The sequence below is a fragment of the Glandiceps talaboti genome, chromosome 19 (genome assembly GCF_964340395.1).
Source record: "Glandiceps talaboti chromosome 19, keGlaTala1.1, whole genome shotgun sequence".
NCBI classification, from domain to species: Eukaryota; Metazoa; Hemichordata; class Enteropneusta; family Spengelidae; genus Glandiceps; species Glandiceps talaboti.
In genome coordinates, this window is record NC_135567.1 from 15,283,677 (window position 1) to 15,304,939 (window position 21,263).

Sequence of the window (21,263 nt, forward strand, 5' to 3'; positions counted from 1 at the left end):
AGTTGTAATTGTACCAATCACAATATCCTTTCCCTATTGATTAGAATAATGCGCAAATGTTAAATAAAATAGACAAAATCAAAATCTTCAACATAATACTTAGTAAATGTATGCTTTAACTAGCAATGAGAAACGAAATTAATGAAAGCCTGATTGGTATGTTTGGAGGTTTATGAAAATAACTTTTATCATATTTTTCAATACAATATGTTGATGAATTCCTAAAATATGTATATCATTCGACTTCTGATATAATAATATACCAGCTAAGCTAGCTAACATGGAAGTTATGAAATACTCGTCATTTACAATAGTATCCAAACGTTCTGTCGACGAGGAGTGCCAAATTATTGAACACCGCGTATTATTGTTTACATTTTTACAAAAATTAACAATAATGGAATAAGAAACTAGTGTACAATGATGAAAATAAACAAAAACAGACATCTTAGTAGGATACAATGGAAATGAATGGACTTGTAAATCAACTTACCTCGCAACTAAATCTATTTACGGCCGGTCACAAACGCGTTCCGACACTACAACCACCTCTTCAGTTGAGAAAACAGTATATACCTCAAACGGACCATCAATAACAGCGCCGGGTATATTAATTTTACCATCAGAATCCATCTCATATGCAAACTAAATTACAAGTCAATGTTGTAAACAACCGCCGGAGCATATGTCGTCTGCGTGCGTCGTCTGCATGCGCAAACGACAGTTTAAATCCATCCCGTAGCTCAGCGCGCGAAGATAATTTTGGTTTGCAGTCCGCTGGCAGTTCTTTAGAGGGCGCCATCGTACCGTCTGAGCCTTGCACCCGTGAATGGTGAACGCATCTTTTTTAAAAATGCGTTATTGGTGAGATTGTTATTTTTCGAACGTGAATGCTTATAAATTAAACGCGTGGACGGATCATGAATTGAGTGATTTTGCGTGAGCGAAAATTGTGAATTTAAAGACACCAGTCGCGACATCTGACCCAGTTCTCGTTCAATGAACTCTGTGGTCTGATGTTTACTTCCTCTGATCTCAACCTTTAAGTACGGAGTTTTCTATTGGTTCCCATGAATGCCATTGAGCAATCAGAGTGTAACTATAATTGTGTGAGTTACAGGCCTAGGTAGCTATTATTTTTCCATTATATACGACGTTAATATATTCACTTTTTAAAACCCAAGAAACTTGTTTCCTGACCACTGGGGGTTATTGTGAAGGTCACACTCTACATACATGCATTGTACTATTAGATAGGACATGTGTGCCAGGCTAATTATAATTGCACAATTATATGTATTTAACCCCCCCCCCCCATGAGAGAGACAGAGAGTGACTGATTGACCGAGTGTGTGTGTGTGTGTATGTATGTATGTAAGTGAGTGAGTGAGTGAGTGAGTGAGTGAGTGAGTGAGTGAGTGAGTGAGTGAGTTAGAAAGACAACTGAAAATAATTGTTCCAAAATAGTTTTAGCCATAAGTCGTTCTTACCTCCATATTGTTCAAAGTAATCCAGACAGCAGTCACCACTAAAGATACAATTATGAAGACAGCTACAATAGAAGTTGTAATTGTACCAATCACAATATCATTTCCCTATTGATTAGAATAATGCGTAAATGTTAAATAAAATAGGCAAAATCGAAATCTTAAACATAACACTTAGTAAATGTATACTTTAACTAGCAATGAGAAACGAAATTAATGAAAGCCTGATTGGTATGTTTGGACGTTTATGAAAATAACTTTTATCATATTTTTCAATACAATATGTTGATAAATACCCAAAATATATATCTCCCACAATAAATGAATGTCAATGAAAATGGGTATGCAGAAACTCGTCAGTGGCAGTTCTATTTTTCGCACATGTCCAAAATGTTTTTATGAGACCCCAGATCAGTTTCGTCTGACTCCTAGGAGATGATGTCTGACAGTACAAATTAGTGAGAGTTATGTGTAAAATATTGCAAAGCACCATGCAAAGTTAGAAATTGTTTTTATATTACCTTGTTTGTCTTCTGTAATTATTTCAAAGCCCTTCTCAGTACCGAAGACGTCACATACAAAACGTATCCACGCAGTAGGTTGAGTCGATAAGAAATCATCTGGTGCTTTGAAACCGGAATGTGCCCACATAATTCAGTTCTCCTGGGTTGAACTGTCTCCATGATCAGCGATCCGCGAAGAACAAGTCGCGCTCAGGCTGAGTTGAAATCTTGAAATCTGACATAGATATATGCGTACAATAGCCACTGACAGTGGAACGTTCCACCCTCGATAAAGCTCCCTTCGGTTGCTTGTCACGTCGTATCGGATGAAAACCCGAAGGTCTAGTAGCTAGACTATGGTCTGGCGAACTTTCACGAAATACCTTTTAATACTTTTTAGAATCGGGCGATTGTCCTTTGAGCTTGCACGAAACACATTCTATGGTTGCGCGATATACAGTCTAAAATTGAGCGATGGTCCGGGGAGCTTCCACGAAACGCATTCTATGGTTGCACGATATACAGTCTAGGAGCAAACAGTTTTGAGCCTGCAAACTACAGAGGAATTACATTGCTACCAACTCTCAGTTACCTCAACTCTCAACACTGGGGGAAAGAGACCTCCCCAAGCATAGAAGAGCACCCAGCGGTGAGAGTCTGTGTAACCAAGACTATGAACTGTGTATTTCTCATTGCCTGCAACTACAAAATATATAGCTAGCAATAATCGATATATGCTGAATTAACTCATTTGACTCATAACTTAACTATATTGATTCGACTCTACTTGACTTGACTCTTGACTTACCTTTAATTGACCTGACTTACCTTTACTTGACTTTGCTTGAGCTTGCCTTGCCTTTACTTGACTTTGCTTGAGCTTGCCCTACCTTTACTTGACTTTGCTTGACTCTTTAACTTCATTGTAGACTTGACTCATGACGTCATCTGACAATTTAGAGGGTGGGCAAGGGGTATTTTTGTACTTTGCAATCAGGCCATTTTACTTTTGGTTATTTGTAAAACCTTGCAATAAAATCTGCAAAATCGTAATTCAGAGGTCGGCGTACTGTGTAATCAACAATTTATTTTCTATATCTCTATACACAACAAACAATCGTTCAAAGCAGTTTGCAAAAATGTAAGGAGACACTGACTCCTCATCTTATCACCAATCATCAATGTGTTGTCACATGTTTTACAAGGAATGGTAGATGCACTGAGAATGCCTTTCCAGCAACTTTTCAGTAATAATTCTTAAACTTCGACTCCAGTTTATTTTCTTCATAATTCATAAGTTGTGTTTTTCATAAAAATTGAAAATTCGTAAATGTAATTCAACACTTATTTTTTTCTGTAAATCGTATGAGGGGACACCCTTGCCCACCCTCAATTTAGAATACTGTAGTTCAAACTCGTGTGTGTGTGTGTGTGTGTGTGTGTGTGTGTGTGTGTGTGTGTGTTCCTTCTACTATTATTTAAACTTTAGCAACAACTCTGTAATGCTGTACACACAATTGACAATCTTTAACATCGACATATTGTAGTCTAACTTGGAGTATTCAAATCAAAGTATTGACTTCGCACATGGACAGTGCAAATCATACCTACTACATAATATAATATAATGCATATAAACTTCTTTGACTTACGGTTGCTGAACTTTTCACTGATGGCGATCAACTGAAATGCGAAGTCCAAGTATTTGCAGTCAAAATTGTTATTGTCCAAGAGTGCACACAATTCACTCTACTAGTTCAAAAAAAGTCATTTACCATATAATGTACTCTGTGAACACATTGAAAACGTGTTACTTTCACTTCAATTCCAGTCCGAATAAAATGTCCGTTCTTAGAGTACCCCGACTTGGGTCACTCCTCAAAAACACCTGTTACAGTACTGTATTTTTACTGTAAATATTATCACGAGGATATGTCCAAATTGTACCTATTAGTATTACTCTATTTATCACGACAGTAAGTATGCAAAGTGAGGGTTCCGACACTGAACTTTTCACTGATGGCGATCAACCTAATACTGCAACAAAAATGTTCATTTGGCAACACAGTGTGAACTCCAAGTATTTCCAGTCAAAGTTCAAAATTGATATTGTCTAAATAAGAGTGCACACAGTTCGCTCTGCTAGTTCAAAACCAGTATCACGTCTGCAACAAGTCATTTACCATATAATGTACTCTGTGCAGAGGTTCCTTTTAATCCAAGGATAGGAACACATTAAAAACTTCAATCCGAGTCCGGATAAAATGTTCGTTCTCAGAGTACCAAGACTTGGGACACGCCTCAAACCCGCCTGTAGCTGTTACAGTGCACTGTGGCTGCAAATGTTATCATGAGGACATCGCATGTCTAAATGTTATCATGAGGACATCGCATGTCTAAATCCTGCCTGTAGTATAACGCCATAACCACAACACAGTCTGCAAACTGGGGATTCCAACACTGCTACCGGTTTGGCTTCTGATGATAAAGACTATACACACACTGACAGTGAATTTGCGTTTACCTCAAATTCCAGCCATTGGCGTCAATCGAACATTTTCACTAATTTGCATTTAACATCAACAGCTCAGCCAGCCGGTAGTAGTGTAATATGATAATTCACTACCAACTAATTTGCATACAAATTAAAACCTCACTGGTTTTATTTATTTATTTGAGATGTCTACAGGATTACCCCATTTACAGACACTCTGAAATTGGAAAGACTAAAATACATACAATATTTACAAAAGTAGTAAAAATAGAAATAAAATAAATTAAAAGAAGATAAAAATTACCGAAATTGCGTTCACACATCAACTATTTCATTTTGGACATTTTTTCTAAAAGTACTGAGACTTGAAAATATGTCAGTGTTTTGCAAGGTGTTGATAAAATTGAAGGTCCTAGGTAAAAACGAGTTTTTTCCTTTGAGTAGAATTAAAACGTGCCATTTTAAATGTGTAGTGGGAACGGAGATTCCTGGATGGCACATGAAAAAGAACATTGGCAACAATATATATTGAATTAAAAGAGCCATTTACGCATTTATATAAAAAGACTGCATCCAGCAATTTCCTACGAGCGGACCCAAGATGGAACCCTGAGGTACACCTGATATAACATTTCGCCATGTAGACGAGGTACCTCCAATGACAACACGCTATTGTCGGTTATTTAAATAAGAACGAAACCATTCGAGAAGGCATCCACTAATACCATAGGATTTCAACTTGTGTATGAGAAGCAGATGGTTAACAGAATCAAATGCTTTCGAATAATCAAGGTACAGCGAATCCACCTGTCTGCCTTTATCGAGTTCACCGCCCATAAAGTCAATGTACTCCACAAGATTCGTGGTAGTTGATCGACCCTTGACAAATCCATGTTGGCAAGAACTAATGGAACTTTCAAAATGCGCATATACAGATTGGAATACAACATACAAATGTTTTGTCGTTGGGTTATGAATTATAAGTCATTGTCCACTAAACATGTCACTTTGTTTCACAAAATATTATATGCGACTACATTTAAAAAACTATTTATGTATTTCTCTGAATTGATATATTGATGACATTGTCCTTTTTTATACTCATGAAGGTGAAAGTATCGACAATAGCAATCGATTTCAGTCGGGTTCATTCATCAGTTTTCCTTAGGCCAAATAATAAAAAGTTGTTTGTTCCGGTTACACGACCCCACCTAGTTTTTCACACCGACCCTAAAAATTTGTTTACGTATTCGAGGAAAATAGTAATAAAATCGCGAAAATCGTGAAGTCTCGCAAGAAATAGTGGGTGCGGGAACTGACATCAACTTAAAAAGACAATATAAAACTATTCTTCCAAACTGTAATGGCTGTACATCTGATAGAAAGAAATAAACAACACAGAGACCATTTGGAAAACAATGGAAAACCTGAACTAGACACTCGCAAATGGAAAAAATATAAATAAAATAAAATAAAAAATCCACCTACCCCACCTATTTTAAAATTGAATGTAATCGGAACCACACAAAAAATGTTTACGCCTTACTAGGAAATGAACACCTCTCAGCAGTTCAACCCGTACCCGTTGTTTTGTTTACCTATCACATTATTCTATATTGTTTTGTTTTGCTGTTTGGAGTCCTATGATGTTCGATCAATATTACAGCAGAGTAGACCAAACATGTGATACTCACATAATCTACCAACTGTTACATGTATAATGTCAGAAAATGTGAGATGACTTTGTTAATGCTGCCATAGCAACGGTGTTTGCTGACTCAGCAGAACACTCAGTCATCACTTTAGAGACTGATAATCCAGAGGCGGCGTTCAGTGATGCTTGATCTACACCAACGTTAATTTCACAAACTGTATTTTGATCTTCATTGAATGAATTAGTTGATATGTGAATTAAAGGAAGTTTCGGTTATTCGATCTACTTTTAGTTTAGTTTATTTCTATCTTTTATTAATTTTGTAAATATTGAATGCATTTTACTCTTTTCCAATTTCTGAGTGTCTGTAAATGAGGTAATCCTGTAGACATCTCAAATGAATAAATAAATAAATAAATAAATAAATAATCAATCAATCAATCAATCAATCAATCAATCAATCAATCAATCAATCAATCAATCAATCAATCAATCAATCAATCAATCAATCAATCAATCAATCAATCAATCAATCAATAATGTTATGTCATTCTGTTCATTATTTTATTTACCAAGTGAAAGCAGTTTAAAGGGATATTTGGTGTTGGTAATGCCATCGTCATCAGTGCCATGTTACATTATTATCATTAATAATTCGGATAAACCGGTTACTAAGTGAGTATATTCTGACGATTAGTTTACGATGTTGTGACATTTTATCCATTCACTGTGTCCCATTACAGTTACTGTGTTAAAAACAACCTCGAGATTCATTTATTTTTAGTGGGCTGAGATTTCAATTACTTCAGAACTGGAGATGACCGTTTAAAATTCAACTTTGACCAAAATAATGGCCATTATTTTTTAAATGGCTACTGAAGAAATTGGTCATAATTTTGGCCATTGAAAACATTTGGCCATTATTTTGGCCATGCTTGAATTTTAAACGTTGGTCAATTCTAATAAAATAAGGAAGGAGAATGTCGTCATACTCATACCTTCGATGACGTCTTGATACCAATAAATACCGGTAGAGGGCGATATTCAGGGTCAGGGAATGAGGCATTGACCTCTGAGTACTGAGTTCATGCGTGGTACCTGAACTAAGTTGAAGCAGGCAGACACAGGCAGCAAACAATGGAAGCATGCTTCCAATGTCTGCTGTCTGTGTCTGCCTGCGTCAACTTAGTGGTACCTGACTACATGGCTGAGCTCCCGGGCGTTGGGTACTCACTCATGCAAAGGTGTGGTACGTGGTGGGAACTGTGTCCATAAACTTTTATGATTATCCATGCTTTGTTCATCATTGCTATTTTACGTCATCTTCACAAATTCAGTGTTGACAGAAACCAGACACGTGATAAGCTCGAGGCTTGAATATATAAATGTTTGATTATCATCGCCAACCCACACAGTGTCTACATTCTTATCTACGATACTACGTCGCCATGGGAACGCGTTGCTATCGCGATAATGTCCTTACGTTGTAATAAAAAAAATCTGATTATTGTTTCGTAATGTATTTTTAGGGTCGTTGCGTTGTTGTTGTTGTTGTTGTTGTTGTTGTTGTTGTTGTTCATCATCATCATCATCATCACCATGCCATCATCACAGGCATTTGTTTCCTGAGGTATGTATCAGAATATTTCTATCAGAATACAATAAAATGTCAATTTTGTCAAATTATTAACCTCGGTTTGACTTCCCCGAGCTACCCAGTACCTCAGCTTACTGCTGGTGATCGCACATCCGTAATACTAGTAGTACACAGAACAACCAACATACAGCATACACTATTTCCTTACACGTGATTATGTTACTGAAAATGCTGTCAAGTGGAACTGTGGAATAAATTATTTTCAGCTAGGAACACTTCTCCGTTAATAGTGTAAGTAGCAAACAAATAACTACAAAATGAAATTGGCAAGGAGGACATTTTGCATGCAAAGAGAAAATCGTGAAAAGCGATTTAAATATTGCCAATGAAACTGTATTGATTACATTTTATTTGTGTAATAACATTGTCCAATAAAATTCTTTTAGGTTTTTTACATCGTGCAACAAATATGTTTTGTGAAATATTTTGTTGAGGCATGTTTCTTGGGCAGTTTTTACATTTTTAGCATATTTCAAATAGCTATTCTATTATCTTCGTGTATTACGTTTCACTGAAGGGTGCGCACGCATCTGCATACATGTTTATCAGCGCAGTGGGGGTATGTTCAAAGTCTGTGACAGCTGCCATAGTGAAGTCTTTTTCATTCGTGTGCTACCGGTATCACAGATAAACTCAACGCTAGTAAGCTATCGGAATGGCAGACGTGCAGGTAGAGAGTTCCGCCACGGAAAAAATCTTCCAGGAAGGTGAAAACTGTAAAGGCGATTGGAAAAAGGCGACTGCAGATTACGATGAATCAGACGATCACTTGGAAATCATGGGAAAGCCGGTCATGGAGCGATGGGAAACACCATACATGCACATGTTGGCTAACATCGCCTCGTCAAAAGGTATAGTGTTTCATTCACAATCTTTATTTTCGGTGGGAAATTCTTAACGTTGAAATCTCATATTGTGAGGGCTTCTTGTCGAGTGTGCGATTCACGAGCAGTGTTACGAATATATTATTACTACACGTTTTCATAGAGATTTGTTTCGAAAACCGCTAGTAATGATCATGCAATGCCATGTGCAGCCGGTCTCGCACGGCAACCATGTTGGCGATAAAATAACCTCGATGGGGTCACCAACTGTCGTATCACATCTTTGATCTCGCGACAATTTTATCGTAACAACTGCCTTTTGTTGCGATGCGCTTTTGTGTCCCGTTTTAACCTGCCAGACAGTTTAATATTCAAAGGAATGTCTATTGCGAGCCTGTCGCGTCAAGGACGGGTGCGCCTTTTCTGTATAGCACCCTAAAGTCTATCGTGTTTTTTACGACGCGTCGCACATGTTCGACCCACCACCTACCGTACACGTGTAGTTTGGTGAGGTCGGATACATCGACTGACCTCATATTGCACCGATCCTTGACATCGAGGTCAAATTTGCAATTGATGATCATAATAATATGACCTTTGACTTTTGAACTCTGATGATAGGACAAGTTACTAAAGGTCACAATCTCACATGTTTGATGGTACCGGTATATTAATTAGTGTCTAATTAAATTTCAGCTTCATTTGTCTTTTTTGATTTAGAAATTAGTATTATCAACAACCCTTGAGGCATCCAGATTATGCAAGAATTAAATGGCCCAACTTGAAATGCAAAACTTGTGTTTTATATTTCCATTTTTTACAAACAGAAAAATGTTTGGGGTGGGGGGGGGGGGGGGGTAAAATGCCAAGCTTCTGAAGTATCAACATTTGTGTTTGGGTATCTGCTAGAACAAAATGTGGGAAGGGGGTTTGTGATAACATCAGGACAGCTATTTAGAGTGGGTAGGTACATAATTGTCTGAGTGGCAATTATGGAATATGGTCTATTAAAAACACCAACAGATTCTATGAGGGTTAGCACTAGACTAGTACTAGGGTACATATTTCATTAAAACTATTACAGAATAGGGGTATTCTGGCCAACATTTCGTTGTTTTTGGGTCGAAGCAATATTTTTCAAAAATTAAAACAAGTAAAGAGATAAAATAAAATATATTCTCAACCTACCTATCCTGTTTTCGTGTTATCTGAAACACATAATTATATTTTCTTTTATCTAATACTTAATGCAAATTCCTTAACTAATGTAAACATTTATCACTACATGCCCAAACTGACTGTAAGATATGACATCCATGCCACATTATTAAGCCAGTACTCGCATTATTTAGAAGGCTGATAGAGCTGAACAACACGACATATCTTACAGTCTAGCCTAAACTGTGACTCTCCAGAAGTTAAGCAATATTCAAACCCCCTAGCAAGGTGACAAATGTATATTTCCACCAATTTCATAAAATGTTGTCATTTTTCCCAGTACTCCTTAGCTTCCATCAAATTATACACTCCATTGTCAACTTATCAATACTCCCTAGCTTAACAGCAAATGTACATGATATTCCCCTTGAAATTATTTTCCCCACAATTTGCATGTCTGGACTCAAATGGTCACTCATGTATGACATGCCTAAGGAGCAAAAATTGTCCTCTTAACTTATCAAGACTCCCTAGCTCAGTAACAAATGTATCATTTCCCCCAACAAATGATACTCCTTAGCAATCCATAAATTATCAATTCTCCCTAGTTTCAGTGCAGATATGAACTTAATTCATAAATTATAAGAGTCTTGCTACTCACAGTATTAGATATTTCTGTTTAAGTCTTTGTAAATATTGGATTAAAAACAGCTTGAGATGGAAGTAACCAGATTGAGTACTAGTGTGACAGTTGTGTTTGAATTGAATGAAATCTCAGCATGGCTTTCATCTTATTACCTACACACACACCTGGGTTCCAAATTGATTGTATCAATGCACTTTAAGTCTTGACTCTGAAATAGTTATTGAATTTATTCTCGTTACCTGAAATACAACTGCTTGATGCATCATAAAAATAAAGAACATTCGATTTCTTGGTTGACAATGTAACTTCCACTCCATGGGCTTCACATGCATTAATATATGTATAGGCACGCATGAGAATAAGCCAGCCTTCTTGTACTATTTTGACCCTCTAGCATGAGGTAAAAGCTATTTCAGGCACTGAGTATTTATTTACTATTTTAAGCATGTTCTATCATATACGATAATAATTAAATAAGTGAAAAAAAAGGAGAGATATTATATAAATGGAAAATTAAATATTCAAAATGTATGAAATTAATGTAAGTTTTACAACAGCACTTTTGTAGTAGTAATTGGCTCATACAATTGGCTCATACAATTGGTCAAAATTGAAAATTATTTCAGATTTCAAATCAGTATGTAGTGCTATGAATACAGAAAGCAAGTATGTAGTGAGGAAAAAACGGCTCTTTCATTGACACTTGTGAGTTTCAACTGTATTTTAGTGTTACGCATTTACTAGCGAAAATTCTTCCATTTCTCAATTTGACGAGTTTTTTTTTAGAAATATTTGTATTTAGGGGTACAAAACAGGTTAAGAAGTAAAAAAAAATGTTTGTAGAATGAGAACTAAAATGGTTTAAAATAAATGCCCCCACCCCCAAAGTAAAAGATTTTTTTTATCATACCTTGAACTATTGATTTTGCTCTAAGTACATGTACATGTATGTAAATGGAGAAGTTAACCTGAACGGAAATATTGTAATATACAAAAAAGAATTAATTTCTGAAGATATATGTTGTATGTACAATGTACTTATTTCAATGAGAGATTTTACAATAGTGTTGTGTACATGTGTTTAATTCATCACAGTCAATATTAAAATGCTACACAGGCAAATAAATGTCAAATAAACCTGAATAGAAACATTATTATCTGAAAATGCCAAAGGGTAGACAACGATGATTTAAGTGATGAAAGTGAAATCCCAGAATAACAGATTTTTAAATTGGTTTTCGCTGTCTTCCACCCACCATTTCCTGCTTTTATCTCCCCATAGGCATCGCGTGATTTCTTGTTTCAATACTGTACATCTAAAGTAATCGCCTTCCATTTCTTATTTTGCAATTCTAGTGACGTAGATAGATATGGTAATGTATTCGTTTTGACATCTTTACTTGCGTTAAAAGGATGCTATTTAGAAAATGTGGGTGAAATGAATGTATGTGCTATGCTCATCAATAGACAGTTTTATCCAAGTGTATTGCTTCAGATACAATTTTCTATTAATTTCCATCGGTCTAACAGACTACCATTGTATAAATTTGGTAGTGTAGATTTAATGTTTAGTAGTTTATGTGTGCTGGACTACTGCTAATTTGGTAATCTAGATACAATGTTTGGTAGTCTGTGCCCAGGACTACTGCTAATTTGGTAGTCTAGATACAATGTTTAGTAGTCTATGTGTCCTGGACTACTGTTAATTTGGTAGTCTAGATACAATGTTTAGTAGTCTATGTGTCCTGGACTACTGTTAATTTGGTAGTCAAGATACAATGTTTAGTAGTCTATGTGTCCTGGACTACTGCTAATTTGGTAGTCTAGATACAATATTTAGTAGTCTATGTGTCCTGGACTACTGCTAATTTGGTAGTCTAGATACAATGTTTAGTAGTCTATGTGTCCTGGACTACTGCTAATTTGGTAGTCTAGATACAATGTTTAGTAGTATATGTGGCCTGGACTACTGCTAATTTGGTAGTCTAGATACAATGTTTAGTAGTCTATGTGTCCTGGACTACTGCTAATTTGGTAGTCTAGATACAATGTTTAGTAGTCTATGTGTCCTGGACTACTGCTAATTTGGTAGTCTAGATACAATGTTTAGTAGTCTATGTGTAATGGACTACTGCTAATTTGGTAGTCAAGATACATTGTTTAGTAGTCTATGTGCCTTGGACTACTGCTAATTTGGTAGTCTAGATACAATGTTTAGTAGTCTATGTGTCCTGGACTACTGTTAATTTTGGTAGTCAAGATACAATGTTTAGTAGTCTATGTGTCCTGGACTACTGCTAATTTGGTAGTCTAGATACAATATGTTTAGTAGTCTATGTACCCTGGACCACTGCTAATTTGGTAGTCTAGATACAATGTTTAGTAGTCTGTGTCCTGGACTACTGCTAATTTGTTGGTTTAGATACAATGTTTAATAGTCTATGTGTCCTGGACTACTGCTAATTTGGTAGTATACATCACAGGGGTGCATTATGCTGTGTGGTTTAAGGATTTCTTATACCAGTGACGGATACAAACTGTGGCTACAAATAAATGCACTCTCAATATGCTCTGCTCACTTCATACAAACACAAAACTATCATAATATATTTCATTTATTAAAATACTCCATTCAAGTTCAAGATCAAGTAAATAACATTTATTTTTTTTACTAGCACCATATGTAGGAGCTAACTTTTTTCTCACAACAACACATTATCATGCAAATATGGTACACCCTTGGAGGTCAAGTTTATTGTTGAACTTGAAGACATTCCTTTGTCTTTGTCCCAAGGGGTTTATTCTTTATTCCATATAGTGCCAGACTAAAACTTTAAAGTCAATGTTGATCAGGGTACCCTCTAATGACAGCCAAATTTTGTTGTTGTCAGTCAAAATGAGAAAAACTGGCATTTCTTAAGAGTCACCACATAGTAAGAGATAGGAGAACACCAAATTTTGGCGTGTCACTAGAAATTGTGTGCATCAGTGGTATGTCAAATTGGCTTAGAGGGAACACTGACCACATAGTGAGAGAAAGGGGAACATGAAATTTAGGTGCATCACTAGAAATTGTGTGCATCAGTGGCACATCAAATTGACTTAGAGGGCATACTGGTGTTGATATAGGCTAGATCCCCCATGTACCAGTACCCATATGGTAATGGATCATCTCAGCACTACATAGAGAGTTCATGAGATTGATCCACAGATGTACTAAACTACATGTAGTACATGTAGTGATGATAAAGTCTAGAAGCTGCATAGCATAGAATATTGATTGCAGTGGAAACATTTCTCCTGTGACCCTATAGGCGACAGTTTGCCTTTTCAAACTGGATATTTGTAATATTTTTACATTACATAAAGGGGAGAACCACTCTGTATCTGTATCTGTATCTGTATCTGTATCTGTATCTGTACCTGTATCTGTATCTGTATCTGTACCTGTATCCGTATCTGTATCTGTGTCTGTATCTGTATCTGTATGTGTATCTGTATCATAGATGTACAAGCACCAGTACTGGTTGTCTGTAACTATAATTAGATGATAGGCTCTACCAGTGGGACATCCCATTATCTCTTTACCCCACCATAAAGAGAGATCTATGAGATTTGATGCCATAGAATGAATAGCACTAAACTGCTGTACTGGAGCTCTGTGTCAGAATTTTCCCTTTCTGTTATCAAGGTTTACCAACCATAAAAAAGCAGTTTCAGCATGTCTATAATCCAGTGTTTACATCACACTGCTGGGGGCAAGAGGTTTGGTAACAGTGTCAGTGAGACCAGATTGTGAAAATGTAAGGTGAATCCTCCACTGAACTGAACAAAAACAATTTCAAGTGCAGGACAAATTAACATAGTCAAGTTTGTGTATTGTGAGAGATAAGTACTTGTATTGTTTGTATCACTTCAACCCTTTTGTATTTAGACTTTCAAAGTGAAAGCAAGTCTTCCTTTTGTATAAATGTATTTAGTGTAAATATAGTCAAGGGTGAAAGTAGTGTCAAGTTAGTACATGTACAATCTCAGACCTCTTAGGAAACCTTTTAGTGGTCTGAGATGTACCAGTGTGTCCTCTAGTGATAGCCAAATTTTGTTGTGAGTCAAAATGAGAAAACTGGCATTTCTTGTGAGTCACCACATAGTAAGAGATAGGAGAACACCAAATTTTTGTGCGTCACTAGAAATTGTTCACTAGAAATTGTGTGTGTCAGTGGCACATCAAATTGGCTTAGAGGGTACACTCACCACATAGTAAGAGATAGGGGAAGACCAAATTTTGGTGCATCACTACAAATTGTGTGTGTCAGTGGCACATCAAATTGTCTCGAAGGACATACTGTGTTCAATTGTGTTGTATTAGATAATACATGTAATTGACTGACTTGTAATCCCTATTTAGCATATACCAAACAGCTGTTAGCTATCCCAGAAAAAAACAATGAAAAGGGGTCAACTTGGCATTCCCAATTCTGTATACACATCTACCCCACCCTAGTTCTAAACTATGGTAGCCCCATGACAAGAATTGGTAGTTTGTGGACACGGGACTATAAGCTGCAAATTATAGTAGCCCCATGACAAGAATTGGTAGTCTGTGGACATGGGACTACTGTTAATTTTCGAGCCCTGATTCGGTATGGTAATAGCAGGCATGACATGTAAGATTGAAGAGAACGCTGCCCTCTATGGTGATTAATAGTATACATTTTTACACTTGCAGGTGGTAAGGTCTTAGAGATAGGATTCGGTATGGCCATAGCTGCTACTAAGATTGAAGAGAATAACATTGAAGAACATGTCATTATTGAGTGTAACGACGGCGTCTTTAACAGATTACAAGAATGGGCCAAGAAACAACCACATAAAATCACACCACGTAAAGGAATGTGGGAAGATGTTGTGCCAACACTAGAAGATAACCAGTTCGATGGTAAGGACTTGAAAATATTGATGTTTGAGTTTTCTGTTGATTTATGAATCATTTGTCTCTATTTTTCAGCTGAAGCATTGCTTCTGATTTGGGACTGTCTTCAGACTAGCTCAGTGCAAACACCAGCCTGACACTAATACATTGCACCTCACCAGTATGTGTTAGCAACTGGAAGGGTTATTGTCGAATCCTATGGTAACACTAGACTAGCTCAGTGCTAACACTAGGCTGGCACTAACACCTCACCAGTATGTGTTCGTAACTGGAAGGGTTAATGTCTGCACCAGTCCTATGTTAACACCAGACTAGCTCAGTGCTAACACTAGGCTGGCACTAACACCTAACCAGTATGTATTAGCAACTGGAAGGGTAAATGTCTGTACCAGTCCTATGTTAACACCAGACTAGCTCAGTGCTAACACTAGGCTGGCACTAACACCTCACCAGTATGTGTTAGCAACTGGAAGGGTTAATGTCTGTACCAGTCCTATGTTAACACCAGACAATAGCTCAGTGATAACACCAGCCTTACACTAACACCTCACCAGTATGTGTTAGCAACTGGAAGGGTTAATGTCTGTACCAGTCCTATGTTAACACCAGACTAGCTCAGTGCTAACACTAGGCTGGCACGAACACCTCACCAGTATGTGTTAGCAACTGGTAGGGTTAATGTCTGTACCAGTCCTATGTTAACACCAGACTAGCTCAGTGCTAACACTAGGCTGACACTAACACCTCACCAGTATGTGTTCATAACTGGAAGGGTTAATGTCTATACCAGTCCTATGTTAACACCAGACTAGCTCAGTGCTAACACTAGGCTGACACTAACACCTCACCAGTATGTGTTAGTAACTGGAAGGGTTAATGTCTGTACCAGTCCTATATGTTAACACCAGACTAGCTCAGTGCTAACACTAGGCTGACACTAACACCTCACCAGTATGTGTTCATAACTGGAAGGGTTAATGTCTATACCAGTCCTATGTTAACACCAGACTAGCTCAGTGCTAACACTAGGCTGACACTAACACCTCACCAGTATGTGTTCGTAACTGGAAGGGTTAATGTCTATACCAGTCCTATGTTAACACCAGACTAGCTCAGTGCTAACACTAGGCTGACACTAACACCTCACCAGTATGTGTTCGTAACTGGAAGGGTTAATGTCTATACCAGTCCTATTTTAACACCAGACTAGCTCAGTGCTAACACTAGGCTGACACTAACACCTCACCTGTATGTGTTCGTAACTGGAAGGGTTAATGTCTATACCAGTCCTATGTTAACACCAGACTAGCTCAGTGCTAACACTAGGCTGACACTAACACCTCACCTGTATGTGTTCGTAACTGGAAGGGTTAATGTCTGCACCAGTCCTATGTTAACACCAGACTAGCTCGGTGCTAACACTAGGCTGACACTAACACTTCACCAGTATGTGTTCGTAACTGGAAGGGTTAATGTCTGCACCAGTCCTATGTTAACACCAGACTAGCTCAGTGCTAACACTAGGCTGGTACTAACACCTCACAAATATGTGTTAGCAACTGGAAGGGTTAATGCCTTCACCAGTCCTATGTTAATATGTAACACCAGACTAGCTCAGTGCTAACATTGAACTGCCAAAAACTTTTCATTCCATAATTGTTTTACAGTTACCATAATTTTTAAAAATGCTTTTGGAAGGTGGGTATTGCCTTCATACAGTAACACTGTGCCTGCATCAACTGGGTGTCAATTATACCAGGTTATCCGTGGACTGTTAACCTCTGATGACAAACTGAGACATTTTGTAACAAAATTCTTTATTTCTATTTTTCAGGTATTTTGTACGATACATATCCCCTCTCAGAAGCCGACTGGCACACTCACCAGTTTAATTTTATTAAGAAGCATGCGTACCGACTTTTAAAACCTGGCGGAATCCTTACATACTGTAATCTAACATCGTGGGGTGAATTCTTAAAAGATAAATATAACGACATTGAGAAAATGTTTCAGGTGAGTTTTGTTAACTTTCCTAAAAAATATCACTATACGAAAAGTCAAATTTACCCACCTTTACCCAACCTGTGACCCACCTAACTACCATCTCTATCAAGCGGTAGTACAATACGAAGTGACACTTTTGACTGTTTACAGCCCCCAGGGGAGAGATCACCGGGGGTAAATTAAGTCAAAGGTGTCACTTCTCATGAGTCATACTCACCACATTTACACATCCTCTGGTAAAGATTTAATCTCGTGGAAAGACATGGTCAAATATGACTTTTCGTATAGTGTATATTAAAACTCATACCATGCACAGATAGAGAGACAAGTAGTTCATGTTGAGGAGTTACAAAGTGGTGTGACTGTTTGAGCAGCATATATCCTACAGACAATTGCACAATGTCACACAAGCTCAATAAACGAACTTTATTCATTTAAATGGGGGAGAGGGTCTGGCATCAATGCCATTGCTGAACTTCATTTTCGCACTTCTAACCAAATTTCGAAAACTTCCACTCCTTCAATGATAACAGGCTCTGTATTTACTACTGAGATGTTGATAAGTTGATAAAAATTTACTTCTAATGTGAGACATAGTGCTGGGTTTCTGGTAGTATTTTAAATGTGATTACCACCATGTTTGTACATGGCAATGGTTTCTGTGGTGTGACCTGCTATTTTCATGGTTTACATCGCATATAAAGTGTTGATGACGCACTTGTGAATGTTCATTTATTGGGGGGGGGGGGGGGGGTGTCCTGAATTAATTATTGAGTTTGTGCGACATTGAGTGATCATTCCTTAAATTGGAATGCCACCCCAAGAAATAGAGACATTTTCGTACACTCTTGGTTCTGGAGAGTCATTTTATGATTTTTACATCACCTACAATTATTTGCAATTTCAGAAAAAACTTCAATTTGATCTTGTGCATTTATAGGGTATCTTTGCTATAAGCTATTGCATCATGGGAGTCAGCTGAAATAATATATTCAAATTGCACACTGAATAGTCATGAGTCCTGAATGTCTATACCCTTTAGTGTAAAACATCTCTCATGTCATGTGCAGTAGGATGCTGACTGATTTACAAGATTTCAAAGTTGAGTAAGTTACCAAGGTGCTATTTTACCACTGTTGCAGCACCCGTTTAGAAATTCCTCTGATCAGAATATCATTTAATCTGTAGTAGACAGTTAAAAACTGACTTTGAAGGTGCTGTAAAGTCTTTTCCATCTCACACTATCAAACTAACATACATTGATACAAAACAACGGATGCTTCTGATGCAGGTTCTCTGCATCTTTTTATCAGTTTGTTTATTATTTTTATTTTTTATTATTATTCCCCCCCCCCCCATCTTTTTATCAGTTTGTTTATGTCTGAGAAAGTTAGTCATTGCAGTTTTCTATATGAGTCACTTACACAGATATAAGCAGACTGATAAATCTACATCAGAGGCACATGCTATCATTTTTGTATCAATATATGTTAGTTTGATAGTGAGTTAAAGAGAAAAATTATTGGCACCTGCAAAGTTAGTTTTAATTGTCCACCACTAATAAAACGATGTTCTGAACACAGTCATCTCTACATAACTACTGCAAAAATGGTATCACCCAAAATCTGTTATTTTTGATAGAGGTACTCAGTATAATTGTACCAAAGACAGAAATAAGTCTGACTTTTTCTTTACTATATTTTTTTATGTTTTTCAGGAAACTCAAGTACCTCATCTTTTGGAGTCTGGTTTCAAGAAAGAGAATATCTCAACGGAAACAATGGATATCGAACCAGAGAAGGAGTGCAAGTATTATTCCTTTCACAAGATGATTGGACCAAAGGTCGTCAAAGAATAAACTTTGACCCTTCAACTTTGCACCTTGACCTCCCAGAAATAAGTATTTTAGGTCATTCTATTTATGAGAATAGGGGTGCTCATGTTTATTCATCAGGTGCATGTATCCAAGTCATTGTCAAATTTTCAAACCAATATCTCTCCACCCACCCCCCATCCACCATTGCTCTCTACTTCAAACCAATCCCTACCCCCACCCCACCCCTCTCAGCTCGTTTACACTTACAGACAGAAAATAATGAACTTTATGTAATAATATTACATATTTTAAGTAATCTTTGCAAGATTAAAGTGGCCATATGGATGAGGATTAGGTATTTATCTTGGCTTTTTAATTTATAAAACAATTTTATCATGGCTTTTTACATGAAAAACACAACATATACCAAGTCCTTGTTTGTAACTCAATACATTGCAAAAGACTGATAAATGTGTAAGATCTTTGTTATTGTTGGTACATTAACAAGTATTTGACACATTCTTTAGCTTTTTACAATATATTGAGTTACAAACAAGGACTTGGCATATGTTGTGTTTTTCATGTAAAAAGCCATGATAAATATGTTTTTTAAATTAAAAATCCAAGATAAATACCTAATCCTCATCCATATGACCACTTTAAAACTTACCTTCCTGAGGGTTTTCGAGACGTGTCAAAAATGTCGTAGAGACATACTGAAAAAGTACATTTTACGTTTACATTTATCTTTGTATAGTTAGCAAGGAACAATGTATTATGTACAGAAGCAAATTTCAACACAAACAAATTCAAGTTTGAATTCAGCCCAACTCGTATGTTGCCATGGTAATAATATACTAAATATGATTGGATACATACACGTGTTTGAAACCAAAAGAATGTAAGTACTTTTAAAAGTTTGTGTATTTCTAACTCAATACTTTTGAAAAATATTTCACTTACAGGTAAAACATCAAGGGATCACCGAACGACTGTGCACATTTCATGTTCCCTAAGAACAATTTAGATAGATAAGAAACAGGCTTCCCACAGACCACTCAATACACATATAAACAACATCATCCCACCCCTACTGATACACAGACACACACACATCGTCCTTGGAACAAACAAGCTATTGAAAGTCATCACATTGCAGGCTAAGATTTCGACACATACAAGTGTATTGATTCAAAGTTACAAGTGATATGTGTGTACACATACAGTGCCTGCTTGTCAGCAGGAATGTGGTGTTGTTTATATTTGTAATGAGTAGTCTGTCGGAAGCCTGTTTCTTATCTAACTAAATTGTTCTTAGGGAACATAAAATGTGTATGATACGCACAGTCGTTCGGCGACCCCTCAATGTTTTACCTGTAAGATTAGCAATTTTAGCTCTGTGTGCCAATTTTTAGTGCAGCTTTAACAAAATGTATGCTTTTTATTAGAATTTCCGTTTGTGTGTGTTTGTGCTTTTTAACATTTTGTCATATATGAGTAGACACAGTGAATAGCGCCATCTGGTGGTGAAACTGATGTATTCAGGGGTCAAAGTTGAAAGAAGCAGAACTCTGAAATGATGATTTCATATATGTTCACTTTAAACATACATATCACCTGACACATTAAAAAGGAAACCTTAAATTGGCCTTATGGAGAAGGATTTAGTATTTATTTTGCATAAAACAATTTTATCATGGCGTTCTACTTGAAAAATCAGTGTGAAAACAACATTGACAAAGTCTGTGTTTGGAACTCAATACATTACAAAAAGCTGGAAAAAATGTGTAAAAAGTTTTTTTGTTGTATATACAATAACGAACATTTTATACATATGTTAATTTTTTGCAATGTATTGATTTACAAACAAGGACTTGGCATATGTTCTTTCACACTGATTTTTCAAGTAGGAAGCCATGATAAAATTATTTTATAAATTAAAAATCCAAAAATAAATACCAAATCCTCATCCATATGGCCACTTAAAATATCCATTAGGATTAACATCAAGGTGTAAAAAGGAGTTGTTTGGCAGAATTATAGAAAAAGTTGGTGCAAAATCAAATAATGATCTCATGTGCTGATAG

General features: G+C 36.7%; 1 protein-coding gene across 1 annotated transcript; it reads left to right on the forward strand.

The window, feature by feature from the left end:
* The first annotated feature begins 8,390 nt into the window (after positions 1–8,390).
* LOC144450238 (guanidinoacetate N-methyltransferase-like) lies at positions 8,391–19,546 on the forward strand. Its single transcript, XM_078140830.1, has 4 exons — positions 8,391–8,646; positions 15,153–15,362; positions 17,191–17,369; positions 19,078–19,546. The coding sequence occupies exons 1-4, from the start codon at positions 8,451–8,453 to the stop codon at positions 19,216–19,218; spliced, it is 726 nt and encodes a 241-aa protein (XP_077996956.1). The 5' UTR covers positions 8,391–8,450; the 3' UTR covers positions 19,219–19,546.
* Positions 19,547–21,263: the final 1,717 nt, after the last annotated feature.